At 40.4% G+C, this 12388-nt stretch overlaps 1 protein-coding gene across 2 annotated transcripts; it reads right to left on the bottom strand.

Moving 5' to 3' along the window:
- Nucleotides 1-4097: 4097 nt before the first annotated feature.
- LOC117559865 lies at nucleotides 4098-10464 on the bottom strand. Of its 2 annotated transcripts, none has more exons than XM_034236587.1 (21): nucleotides 10371-10464; nucleotides 10226-10284; nucleotides 10065-10151; nucleotides 9862-9983; nucleotides 9628-9768; nucleotides 9418-9495; nucleotides 9165-9332; nucleotides 8772-8874; nucleotides 8130-8350; nucleotides 7551-7707; nucleotides 7256-7467; nucleotides 7063-7177; nucleotides 6773-6987; nucleotides 6554-6668; nucleotides 6308-6477; nucleotides 6129-6223; nucleotides 5406-5536; nucleotides 4839-5028; nucleotides 4550-4691; nucleotides 4352-4436; nucleotides 4098-4205 (listed from the first exon to the last, which is right to left on the bottom strand). In XM_034236587.1, exons 1-21 carry the CDS (start codon nucleotides 10391-10393, stop codon nucleotides 4129-4131), a joined length of 2706 nt encoding a protein of 901 aa, XP_034092478.1. In that variant the 5' UTR covers nucleotides 10394-10464; the 3' UTR covers nucleotides 4098-4128. The 2 variants fall into 2 exon arrangements, with proteins under 2 accessions (XP_034092478.1, XP_034092479.1); XM_034236588.1 differs by having other exon boundaries at nucleotides 9165-9329.
- Nucleotides 10465-12388: the final 1924 nt, after the last annotated feature.

Below are 12388 nucleotides of genomic sequence, written 5' to 3'. Positions count from 1 at the left end.
TAAAGACTTTCACTCGCAACACCATGGGACAGCCGCGACTTAACGCATTGGCCATGCTTTCAATTGAAAGCCAGTTGATCCAGCAACTACAGGACTTCATCCCCAAAGTGATAGACACATTCTGTCAGAGGAAGGACCGCCGTGCCGCTTTTCTTTTCAAGTGAGCCTTCAGCTTTGGTAAGTTCATTTATGTCATATATTTTGTTGATCTTCTGTGTTTTGCCTCTGCTGGATCGATTGATATTGTGACCTCGATGATGAGTGTCTGTGTTTTCCTTATATTTACAGTCTATGGTGTTTTAATGCTAAAGCATTACGGTTGTTTGTTATTGTTAAGAATTACTTTGTGATGGTGACCTTTACTCCATGTATGAAGGTGCATTACTATGACATCCCCACGCTGTGTACGTAAATGTATGCGCTCACAGTGTTGCTCCTGTGGTCTTCAGTATGTAATTTGACACTCCCCCTCCTCTCTCTCCTCTCCCCCCCTCTCTCTGTCCCCCCCTCTCTCTCTCCTCCCTCTCTCTGTCCCCCCCCCCTCTCTTTCTCTCTCGACCTCTTTCTGCCCCCCCAGTTTTGTACACCTAGAAACGCCACTGTATACAATATATACAAATACACAATATTGGACACAGACTATAAAGGGCGCAAAGTTTCATTCACTAATGAAAGTCAAACACCTGTTTGTTTCCACTGTTTTATTGTGTGCCTGTCGCGATAAGCAATTCATTGACTATCGTACGATAAATAAAAATGAACTCGATAAATGTTTTCATTTACATGAGGATGTGATTAGCAGTTTGAAAGGATGTACTTGAATTATTATTTTAAATTATCATTATGTCAGTGGTCTAAAATGATACAACGGTGCCGACAATATTATCGTTTACCCGGAAAATGTATCCAACAAAATTAATTATCGTCAGAGGCATGAAACACACAGACACAAACAAATCTACAGACTTACTCCAAACTGCCAAATATATTAATTAACACACTCTCACTCTCATATACTCTATTTTGGCCTAGTAGAACAATAAGCAGCAGACTTTTACTTTTTATCATTTCTACTGGATCTCAGATCTGCGCATGCGCAATACGGGTCGGGGATTGACCAACCGGCTCCCACTGCTCTGCTGTCTGTTATAGTTGTTAAGAGTGGCGTGGGCGCGGAGGGAGCGGGTCGACAGCTTGAGCAGCTGTCAACTCAACATTGTAAATAACCAACCAAAAACGATCACCGGTTCATCTTGTTTTTGGCGTGAGAATAGTTTGGGCAGCGTGAGAGCGTGACATTGAGAGTGAAAGCGTGTGTCACACGCCAGATGATTAGAGTTGGCAACCCTGACCTTTAATAATGAATATTAAATGTTGTGAGGAAATCTTTCCACCAATAATTCCAATAAGTAATCCAAAATGTATTCACTTCAGGTTTACGAAAGTAACTGTAATCAGATTACTCGTTTTTTAAATGTAACGCGAGCTGAATGCAGTTACTTGATTTTTGTATTCTGATTACGTAACGCCGTTACATGTATTCCGTTACAACCCAACCCTGCCCCCGCATTAAGGAATATTCCTTCTTTTCTCATATGCACAAATCCTTTTCTCGAATTGATTATTTCTTCATCGATGCCAAACGTATTACCAAAGTGTCGTCAGTTAAATATCACCCTATTGTAATTTCCGACCACGCTCCTCTTTCTCTGGATATTTGGATTTCACCACAACCAAGATACTCAACGCTGTGGAGGTTTAATACTTTGCTGTTGTCAGATGACAAATGTAATACATTTATTGCAACTTCAATTGATAATTTTATTACAAACAATCAAAACGACAATGAACCCATCTCTTGTTCTCTGCTGTGGGAATCATTAAAAGCCAACCTACGGGGCCAAATCATCTCTTATTCTGCGCAGTTAAATAAAACTCGTTCTGCCAAAATTAATGATATATCGTGCAAGATATAAAAAAAATAGATCAGCAATTAGCCATTTGTCTCTCTCCCAATTTACACAAAGATCGAGTTGAATTACAGACGGAATTTGATCTCATAACTACTAATGCAGAGCGCCTTCTTTTACGCTCACGTTCAACGTATTATGAGCATGGTGATAAGGCGAGCCGCCTTTTGGCCCACCAATTGCGTCGTCAGGCAGCCTCACGTTTAATCCTCCAGATAAAAGATTCATCAGGCACGGTGCATACCGATCCTAGTACCATTAACTCAGTCTTTGGCTCATTCTATTCTTCTCTATACAAGTCTGAATCACCATCCGACACTTCTGAGATGGGCGCTTTCTTTGACAATCTCAATTTCCCTACTATCGGTCCTGGTGTTTCAAAAGAACTTGATTCTCCATTAACCTCAGATGAGATCTCCCTCGCTATAAATAACATGCAAAATAAAAAAGCTCCTGGCCATATTTACTATTTACTTACTGTACTGAGTACATTTGGGCTGGGTCATATATTTATTTCATGGATACGCCTTCTTTATACATCCCCACAAGCTAGTATTTCCACTAATGGCGTTCAATCTCCTTATATTACTTTATCCAGAGGAACCCGTCAGGGATGTCCACTATCTCCTTTGCTTTTTGCGTTAGCCATAGAGCCTTTGTCAATATATCTGAGGACCTCAACCACTTTCACTGGGATATCGCGGCTGGGGATGGAATTTAAATTGTCCCTGTACGCGGATGATTTATTGTTGTATGTCTCAAGCCCCAGTAACTCTATACCAACAATTTTATTTTTTCTTACGAAATTTGGTTCATTCTCAGGTTACAAAGTGAATATTTCCAAAAGCGAATGTTATCCTGTTAACGCTCTGGCATCACAATTGAACCAGTCCGATGTCCCCTTCAGATTGAGCCCCTCTGGCTTTATGTATCTAGGTATCAATGTAACAAGAACTCTAAGTTCCCTTTTCGCTGCCAATATCTCCCCTTTAATGTCTAAAATCAAGTCAGACCTTCAAAGATGGAAGAGTTTACCTCTGTCGCTTATAGGTAAAATTAACACGGTTAAAATGAACATTCTTCCTAAGTACCTATTTCTTTTCCAATGTCTCCCCCTATTCCTACCTAAACATTTTTTAAGACTCTTGATCGGGTTATTTCTGGCTTTTTATGGAATGGAAAGGCACCCATAATAAGTAAATCTACTACTACTACCAATTTAGGAGGCATTTTAAGTTTACTTCTGCATCCACTTTAGCTCCTTTATTGGGAAACCATTTATTCCGACCTGCCTTAGCTGACCCCACTTTCTCTGTATGGCATGAGAAGGGCCTGAGGACTTTTAGAGAGTTTTATAAGGATAATACCTTTCGTAGTTTTACTGATATATCAAGGGAATTTGAACTCCCAACATCTCACCTTTTTCGTTATTTCCAAATTAGACACTGTACCAAATCCCCGTTTCCATCCTTTCCCTCTCTACCCCCTAATCAAATATGGGATGAGTTTCTTTGTTCCGATCCCCTTCAAAAGTCACTTATTTCAAAAATATATAACAAACTCCTGACCGATGACAGCTCACACACACCACTAAAATCAAGGCTGCGCTAGGTGTGAGCTTGGGTGATCACTGGTGGGACACTGCTCTTAACCGGATTCATCCTGTGCTCGTCTCACTCTCATACAGTTCAAGGTGCTGTACAGGGTTCATTTCTCAAAGGCACGATTGTCACAAATATATCCCACTGTTATTGACATCTGTGACGAATGTCAAGCCTCTCCCTGCAACCTATCCCTTATGTTCTTCTCCTGCCCATTAGTGTTTTCCTTTGGGCAGAAGTTTTGAGGATATCTCAAAAATACTCACTGTGAAAGTCTGTCCCCATATTGCCATATTTGGGTGCCCAGAAGATTACAACAGATACAACTCGGGGTAATTGGATATTCTGGCATTTACTTCGTTATTGGCAAGACGACTTCTTCTTCACTGGAAATCCAAAAAAGCAGTACATACTACATTTAAATATATGTGATTTGGAATGGAGAATCAGTTTTGACCTCCCCATAACCATAGAAAACACAACTATAGATGAAAAAAAATCTCCAAGTAAATACTATAAGTGTGAATTATTTTTAAAATATTTTATTAGGACTTTGTTTAGGAGCGCATTATAATGATTGGTCCTGAAGTCACACTTTTGAAACCAGGGTCATCTGAAACGGCAAGTTTTTGACCTGTGGGAGAAAAAAAAAAATATATATATATATATATCTTAGCCACTTTATTCAAAAGCCATCGTCACATTTTATAATTTGAGCCAACACGTGTAAACCTTATTGTACATTACTGGATAATGAAATCAGCATGTATGAGAGCATACCCTTCATCGTCTTGTCCTGGTCTGAACACTGCACATCCACTGGATTTCTAACATCACAGATGACCACCTCACAGTGGACAAAGACCTACAAGATATGAACAGATTTAAGGGTTGTTATAGACAGCGTACTTTTGTTTCCCAAAATCTGAACATCAAAAAATAAAAAACAAGACTATTTATTCTTATGACTGATAGTACCTGGCGGTTCAAGTTATCCTTGTCTTCAGCAAAGGCAAACATCGGGACCTCAAACCGCTTGAAGTTGGAAGGATAATGAACTCTGCCCTTAGGCAAAACAGAGTGGAAGATCACTGGGTGCGGGTCCCTTGAGTTTGCACAACTGATGGGGAAAAAACAATTATTTTATTTGGGTAAAGATGTCCTAAAGTCTGCAAAATGAGCACCCTATGATTTTTAAACCATCCCTTTTGTACAGTTTGACAAACAGTTCATTGGGACAAGAAAAAAATATATATACACAAGTTACCCGTTAACAATGAGGTCCCATTGAGGGAGGGACATCTTGTCCTCCTCCAGCGTCGCCCAGCAGTGCGCCAGCTCAAGAGATACTTTAGGGTTGTAAGATCCCATCAGTTCCACCTCGAAATACAGCGGCTGTTGTAGGTACTTTGTGATGGGATCGTCCTCAACGCGGTGAAACGCACTGTAGGAGTCGTCTTAAGTGAAGCAGAACATGTTGGCCCGAATTATTAAGGAATATAAACATTAAGGTACATAATGCAGAAGAGTTTAACCTCAACATCCCAGGTGCCAACTCAGTTCATTGGTTTAAAGATTAACTTTATGAAAAAAAACATTCCAATTACTTAAAGTAACTAGATTCATATGAACTCTCTCCAAGTTACCCAAAATCCTGCATTTTGATAGAAAGTGTTATCCTGTCTCTTTGCATTAAGCTTTTTCAACGTGTTGACATGATAGAACTCTTATTTCCCCCCAGTTTCTAGCTCAAAAATAAAGCTAATCCTTAGCAAGCATGCGAGAAAGAGAAAAAAAACAAAAAAACACACAAGGCCTGAAGAACTTTCTTTACCCAAAGCAACTCTCATTTCAACCTGCATCTCGCCTCGTGCATCGTCAGCGTACGGGTCACTCCTGCGAGGTCGGCTGTTGAAGCCCATAGCCTGGTTTGTGTTGATGTCATAGTAACAGAACACCTTAAGCCTGAAAGAAGAAGACTCTTAAGTGGGAACACTTAGAACTGTTAAATTGTTACCCATTGGCACTGTTAACATCTGGGATTGCACCATAGAAGGCTTTATGGCGTACCAGTTGACTTCTGATAAGGAAAATACCATTTAAGAGTCTTTACAGTTCTAAGTTTTGTCACGTGGTTAGCCTACAAAGTCTCTGCATTTGTTTTAAAGTTGGCATCAGACTGTCAGTTTACATAATGGTGAACATGAATGTTTGCGGCTACAAATAACTGATTTTTTAAATGTATTTTTTTGAAGTTTTCCCATTGAGTTACAAATATGGTTTTTGTAACTGAAAATAGGCCGCCTTTAACCGTTTTGCTCCAAAAACATGCAACTGTGAATAATGTCCAAGCTGAGAATTTTTCTTTTCTGACCAAAAGTCTAAAACCCAATGACCTGAAGTTTATCGACAAACAGAAAGCATTAAAAAGCTGACATTTAGAAAACCGGAAGCAATTTGTTAATTAATCTTCCATGTCATTTTTCAAACAACAGCTTTGATAATAGATTAATCATCCAACCTTCAGCTTGGTGATTCTAAGTCTCGAGATACTCACTCAAACTCCGGCTCCTTCGACTGTGACAGCTTTCCCAATTCAAGTTCATCTGTGATGGAGATTTCATTCTCATACAGCATCATATTGGGCAAAAACTAAGAAAAGACAACAATTGAAAGAACTCGTTTCTCAGTTTTAATCCTATCGCAATCAGCAAGCTGTTTAGCAGCATGCTTTACCTTTCTGGTCGTCCCACAGGAGTTTGCAGTGAAGACAAAATAAGCGTACTGGTCGTTGCTGTATGTGGGGCCACAGGCGGGGTCTCTGAGGGTGAGCCGTCGGGGGTTCAGACTGGGAACAGACTCCAGGGTTATAGCCATAGCCGTGATGGTCCCATTAGGGAAACACTCTGAAAAAGACGATCAGACATTTGTATGCATTGTAGATTCAAGCCTACATAAGAAAACGTATTCTCTTTAACAAACCAATCAGCTTTGTGACGAAGTTGCAAGCCAAGGAGAAGTCTTGGATAGTTTTGTTGGTCTTTGGATATCTCAGAGTCACATCCAGTCTGCTCTTGATGGATGACGACGCAACAGCCTGAGAAGTTTCCAGAAACAATACATTATGATTTATAGAGGACTATCATCTTGACAAATGTTGCTAAATCCCTGCACATTTAAAACTTTGGTTAAGAGTCATACCTCGACCGTAGCATCAGCTGCAGAAGATGGTACAATCAAACTGAAATGTGTGTCGTTGCCCATGATGCCGTACTGCTGAGCCAGGCTCTCGTTCAGCATTCGTTTTCCCATTATGGTCTGAAAGTTGAATCCTTTGGTCCCGTATTTCACGAGGACATAGAAATTCTTATCATCACAGCTACCTGAGACAGAGGGAGGAGCTGCAGAGGGAGGATCTGCAGAGGGAGGAAAATACTTTGAAACAACTGTGCTCGTTTTGTTATGAATTCCTCTTATCCATGGGTACAGACCTATGTCTTCCAGTTTAGCTCTCAGATAAGCAGTGGCAGTAAATGGAGCATGCTTTGGCAGGACCAGGAAGCCAAAGGTCAGATAAAGGGTGTAAATTGTAACCCCCATTTCTTTCTGTTGGGAGAAACAGATAGTTATTAGCTGACAAAAGAAAAAAAGAAATGCATTTCCCACGTTGAGTGTAAGGCTCACCATTTGTCCTACGACACGGTCTGTGAAGGGCACTTCAACAGTATAGACCTTGGAGCAGCCGTTAGGGGACATGTTGTCAAAGACTTTAAAGCCTCTGGCAAAGCAGTCGGCCAAGGACAAAACCTCATAGGGGGACCTGATGTTCTTTAGCATTACATCAAAGCCCACCGGCCCAATCAACGCCTTAAACATCATCTCCTTGGGAACAGTGGCTGTATGTCAAAAATGAAGAAATTAAGGCAGGTTGCAATTTATGTAAAAAAAGTAGCATGAGTACCAAGATAATATGACTCACCGTCAATGACTTGTGGAGGTTGAAGCTGCAGGGGGGTCTCGACGGGGAGGAAGACTTTGTATCTCGTGTCCTCATTAGTGTCGTCTTCAGTCCAGAGCAACTCGAGCATCAGCTCATTCATATAAGAAGTGAAGTACTGACCATCCTGGACATGACTCTGCATAAACAAAACATCCTGAGTAAGGCCTTTCCTGAATAACATCATCATCTACAGATTAAAAGAAAAAGGGAAATTTGTCTGGCAATGAAGCACTAGATGATGCAACATTCAAACATACTCAAACGATCTGTTTACATTTGTTTTGTAGGCCTACATACCAACAGGATTTCAGTAGCGTTATCTTCCATGAAACAACAAAGTGTGAATGTTTGTTAAACTGTCTCTAAAGTCTAAAATGACTTTAATGTACCATTTAACTACGCCGATTTCTCCACTGTTGTGAGAAATTCTTTAGATCCAAGAAATATAAACATCTACATTTTGCCCTTTTGTAGTATTTCAGATTTTTTTTTGTTGCATAGCTGCATGCATGACTAAAACGACCTCGTCAATTGATGGACTAAATTGTTTGATCTAACCTTAATCTGGCAACCAGCAGCCCCAATAGGAATTTCAACAATGACGTAAAGGTCATCGAGAGTCAGGGAATAGCTTCTGGCCGATATCTCTGTAGCTTCGAGCTTCCTCCCATTGACGCCCATGTTCACCTCCAACAGTCTGAAGTGTTTCGGGCAAATCAGAGGGGCAATGCGCCTCGGCAGGAACCAGCGGATTGAGGTTTCAGTAAAGAAAACCCCACCTGTACACCAAAAAAAAAAAATACAGCACTTAGGGTCTAACATGGAAAGTTTTAAGGAAAAGGGCTAACGTTTCGGAAATAGTGAAATCCTCAAAACATTTTGACTGAACAAATGGTTAATCCTTCGTATTTTATTTAAACAATCTCAAAAAGGAGAATTCAAATTATGAATTTAGCAGCGACATACAGTAACACATCATTAAAGTGTCATTTAAATAAATAAAGCACTTCTTCCTAGATACAAATTCTGGTGGGGAAGATTTTTTTGGCTGCATTTTTAGAAAAGTTTGATATTTAAAAAATGCTGGAATCAGAAATAATAGTGGCAGATGTTTTTTTAAATTCCTGACAGTAAAAAGTGCCCCAAATTCCCAGTGAAAAACACTAGAAGACATGACATCAGTGAGTCTCTTTACATTACCCTGAGCTTGAGGACAAGCGGCTCCTGCATAAAGTTGAGTCGTCAGCTTCGTCTTCTCAAATATAATCGAGGTGCTGAGCACAGTCATCGGCACACCTGCTACCTGTGGGGAGAGATTACACAACACGTGGATGTAAATGCATACTGTGGTAACATAATCATTTCCCTCTTAAAAATATGGGGGGTTATAAATAAGAACTCACTGATTTAAGAGTGCCAACTAGATTCCAGACAAAGTAATCCATTTGAAAGGCAGTCTGATTACATTATTGTATCTATGGCTGTAAGTGTAAGCAAGTACCTAATGGGCTGCAAGTGATTCAACAAGTCTGCCTGAGGGGAAAGATATCAAGTGAGAGTTGTTTGAATCTCAGTGAACTGCAGTCCACTTACATCCTTGGTGTATGTTTCACGTGAAGGATTTGGGCTTCGCAGAACCAGCCTGGTAGGAGTGCTTGAGATCCCATAACCATTTCTCTGGGCTTCGTCCACCTGCATGACCCTCTCCTCAGGAGTGAGGAACACCACTGTGGCGATTCTGAAGCCTGCGTCCATGGGCTGCTGTGAGGCAAATATCAAGACATTACAAACAAGATGTTTCTAGAATAAGAAAATAAAAAAAAAAGGCAAAATTAGCCAATCTTACCTCAGCAGCTTTTCGGGGATCCGAGTAGGGGTATGCAGGCAGGTTATAATCATTTGGAGCTGCTTTTTTCACAGACACCTAGAAATGAGGCCACTCCATAAGTGATAATCAATCTCTGCAGTGACATGAAATGTACCGGCCTTGACACTCATACGAGGCATCAGGCCACTAATCATCTAGACGGGAACATGCCATGCTGCGTTCACTTGCCTCCATGTAGTTGGGTTTACAGATAATTTCCCGGGAGGCCCAGGAAGAGTAGTAGCAAGTTTCTTCCACCAGGTAAAACTCGTCTACCACATTGTCAGATTGTAGCCGCAGACCTAGTTTTGTTGTGAATGCTTTATCGTCCTAAAAACACATGGAAACAAGTCTCAAAATGAATTGCCACGTCAAAAGAAACATTTGGTGCTGCGTCACAAACTAGCATTCAGTCGTTTTTACCACATTTTGAGCAAAACAGTTTTGGACGGAGGCATAAATCACAGCGTTTCCCAGGTGGTCTTTCTTGATGGTGAAGCCACACTTAGAAGATAAACTTGGCGTGAGGATGATTGAAGAGTTATCTGAGGAAACAAACAAGAACAGTTTGAATTAAAAGTTAGATTAAGTTAAGAAAAAGCAATATACTTGAAATGTCAGCTTACTTATGACAGCGGACACTTCAAGAAAACTTCCTCCAAGTCGACTGACATCCACACGCAGCAAGTTTCCAAGGCATTTAGAGTTTATCTCTGGGATTACACATTTATATTAGATAGCAGCACACAAGTGTGTTGACAAATATCACAAAATGACAAAAACGTACTTATTGGGGGCTTATTTTGTGCCTCAATGTTAACAACTGCTACAAGGAGAATGAACCACCTGAAAAAGATTGAATATGTTTTAAATGTATAAAGAAAAATAAATCTTAATTTAAAATATATACATAAAAAAACAAAACTACAAACCCCAATCCAGCTAAACAACCCATGGCAAGAGTTGGGAGACTGGTGAAGGTCCCTGGTTTTTGCACTTTTTAAATGAAGTTGTTGAGGATGAGGGAGGGTCCTGCTCAGCAGATATAACCACACACAGGTGGAACACATTACTGCCTGATGAAGTGATTGAGCATGCCTGTGTGTGTAATCTAGTCTGAAGGGAATCCCATCATTTAGGGCATTGAAGGAAGCAGAATGGCTGACTGAGTGGGGAGGAGTATAGAAATATCTTTCATTAAAAAAGAAGCTGAAGCAATAATACTGAAGCTTGGCCAAAGCAGTCGGATGAAGTTATAAATGAGTGAGAACAGCTAAATCTGTTAATCAGCTACCCAATTTAGAGATTAGTAAGTATTTGGCATGAGCATTAAGTTAATTTACTTATTTGTTTTGAACAATTTTATATATTTGGTATGTTTCTTTGCATATACTTTTACGTTTAAACACTATACATTTTGCTGATATACTCACTTACTTTTACTTAAGTAACGTTTCTAATGCAGGACATTTACTTGTATCAGAGAGAGTATTTGTACTGTGTAGTATAAGAACTTTTACTTAAGTAAAATATCTGAATAGGCTACTTCTCTTACCACTGCAAAGTCCCCAGCTAAACCTTAATAAGGGCCGTTGTAGTTCATGGTCATTAAAAACATCAGTCCTTTAGGCCATGACTTTTAATTTAGCAGGATGGTCAGGGTTTTGTATCATATGTGTATATCCTACTACATCATTCATTAAAGAAGGTAAAGTAAAAAGGAGGTGTAAAACCAAAACATATAACAGAAAAGGATTTTACTTCTTCAGCTCCGTTGTAACCCCGTTTTTAGAGATTTGGGTATACGGAGGAAAAGAGAGAGGGTTTTGTTTTCTGACACTTTGGCTGCAGTCGAATAGTCCATTTAGCTTTGGAACCTTCCTAACCGAGTGAAATGACCTGGAAGTCCCTCAGTGGCAGCCATAATAAGTGCCGTTCGAATTCTCTAGATCAGGGGTTCCCAAAGTGTGGGAATGTGAACCTCCCCTCAGAGAACATACATTGCATTACATTACATTTAGCTGACGCTTTTATCCAAAGCGACTTACAATAAGTACATTCGACCAGGAAGACACAACCTTGAAGAAAACAGAGTCATATAAGTACATCAGGTTTCATAGAGCCAAACATTTCAAGTGCTACTCAACTGGCTATAGATAAGCCAGTCCTTTATTAGTATATAAGTGCTCTGTTAGCAGTAGGGATGCACCGAATATTATCGCCCGAAAATGGTTAAAACGGCCCTTTCGGCTTTCGGCCGAAAGGGTTTTAGCACCGAAAAAATATCACCGAATGTCAGAACAGGTTTACGTTGGTAACCTAACGTGTTGTTGTGATGACTTAATAAAGACGCGGCTCACAGGGGGGGGGGGGGACATTGACCTTTGTCATCGAGATTGCCCTGAGCCTTTAACAAATCGTATTAAATAATCTGATGACAGACTGTAAACAGAATAGCTGAAATTTTAACAAACTAAATAACTCCGTTTCCTCTAATCATTAACCCATGTTTGTATAATGTAGTTAACTCCGTGTGTTGCTGCTAGCATACATAACACCTGACGTGGAAACGTTACTCGTGGATGGGGCTACAGAGCTGCTAGAAAGACGGTCGAACCCGGTACATTCCTCCGTCTGCATGCGGTGCACTTTTGCTAAATGTTTAGACAAATTGCTCGTGCTTACATGCTAAACTCTTATTGCACTTATGGTAACAAGTATTCTCCACATCGAGACGGGTAACGTTTAACCACACCTCGGAGCGCGTTCTCTCCGCAATCTCCGCAGTGTGCTCCGCTGCATGTAGCAGCTGCGTATGTGTAAACTGCCCCGCCCCCTCGCACACAGACGGGGGAGAGAGATCTCGTCTGATCGAAATACATCATAGACGCATTTGTTGTCTTTGCATATTAGAAACGAGTTGGCGACACATACATGACATATATAAATG

The sequence above is a fragment of the Gymnodraco acuticeps genome, unplaced genomic scaffold (assembly GCF_902827175.1).
Source record: "Gymnodraco acuticeps unplaced genomic scaffold, fGymAcu1.1, whole genome shotgun sequence".
Classification (NCBI taxonomy): Eukaryota; Metazoa; Chordata; class Actinopteri; order Perciformes; family Bathydraconidae; genus Gymnodraco; species Gymnodraco acuticeps.
The sequence above is the reverse complement of the archived record's forward strand: the minus strand, read 5'-3'. Positions and strand labels throughout refer to the sequence as shown.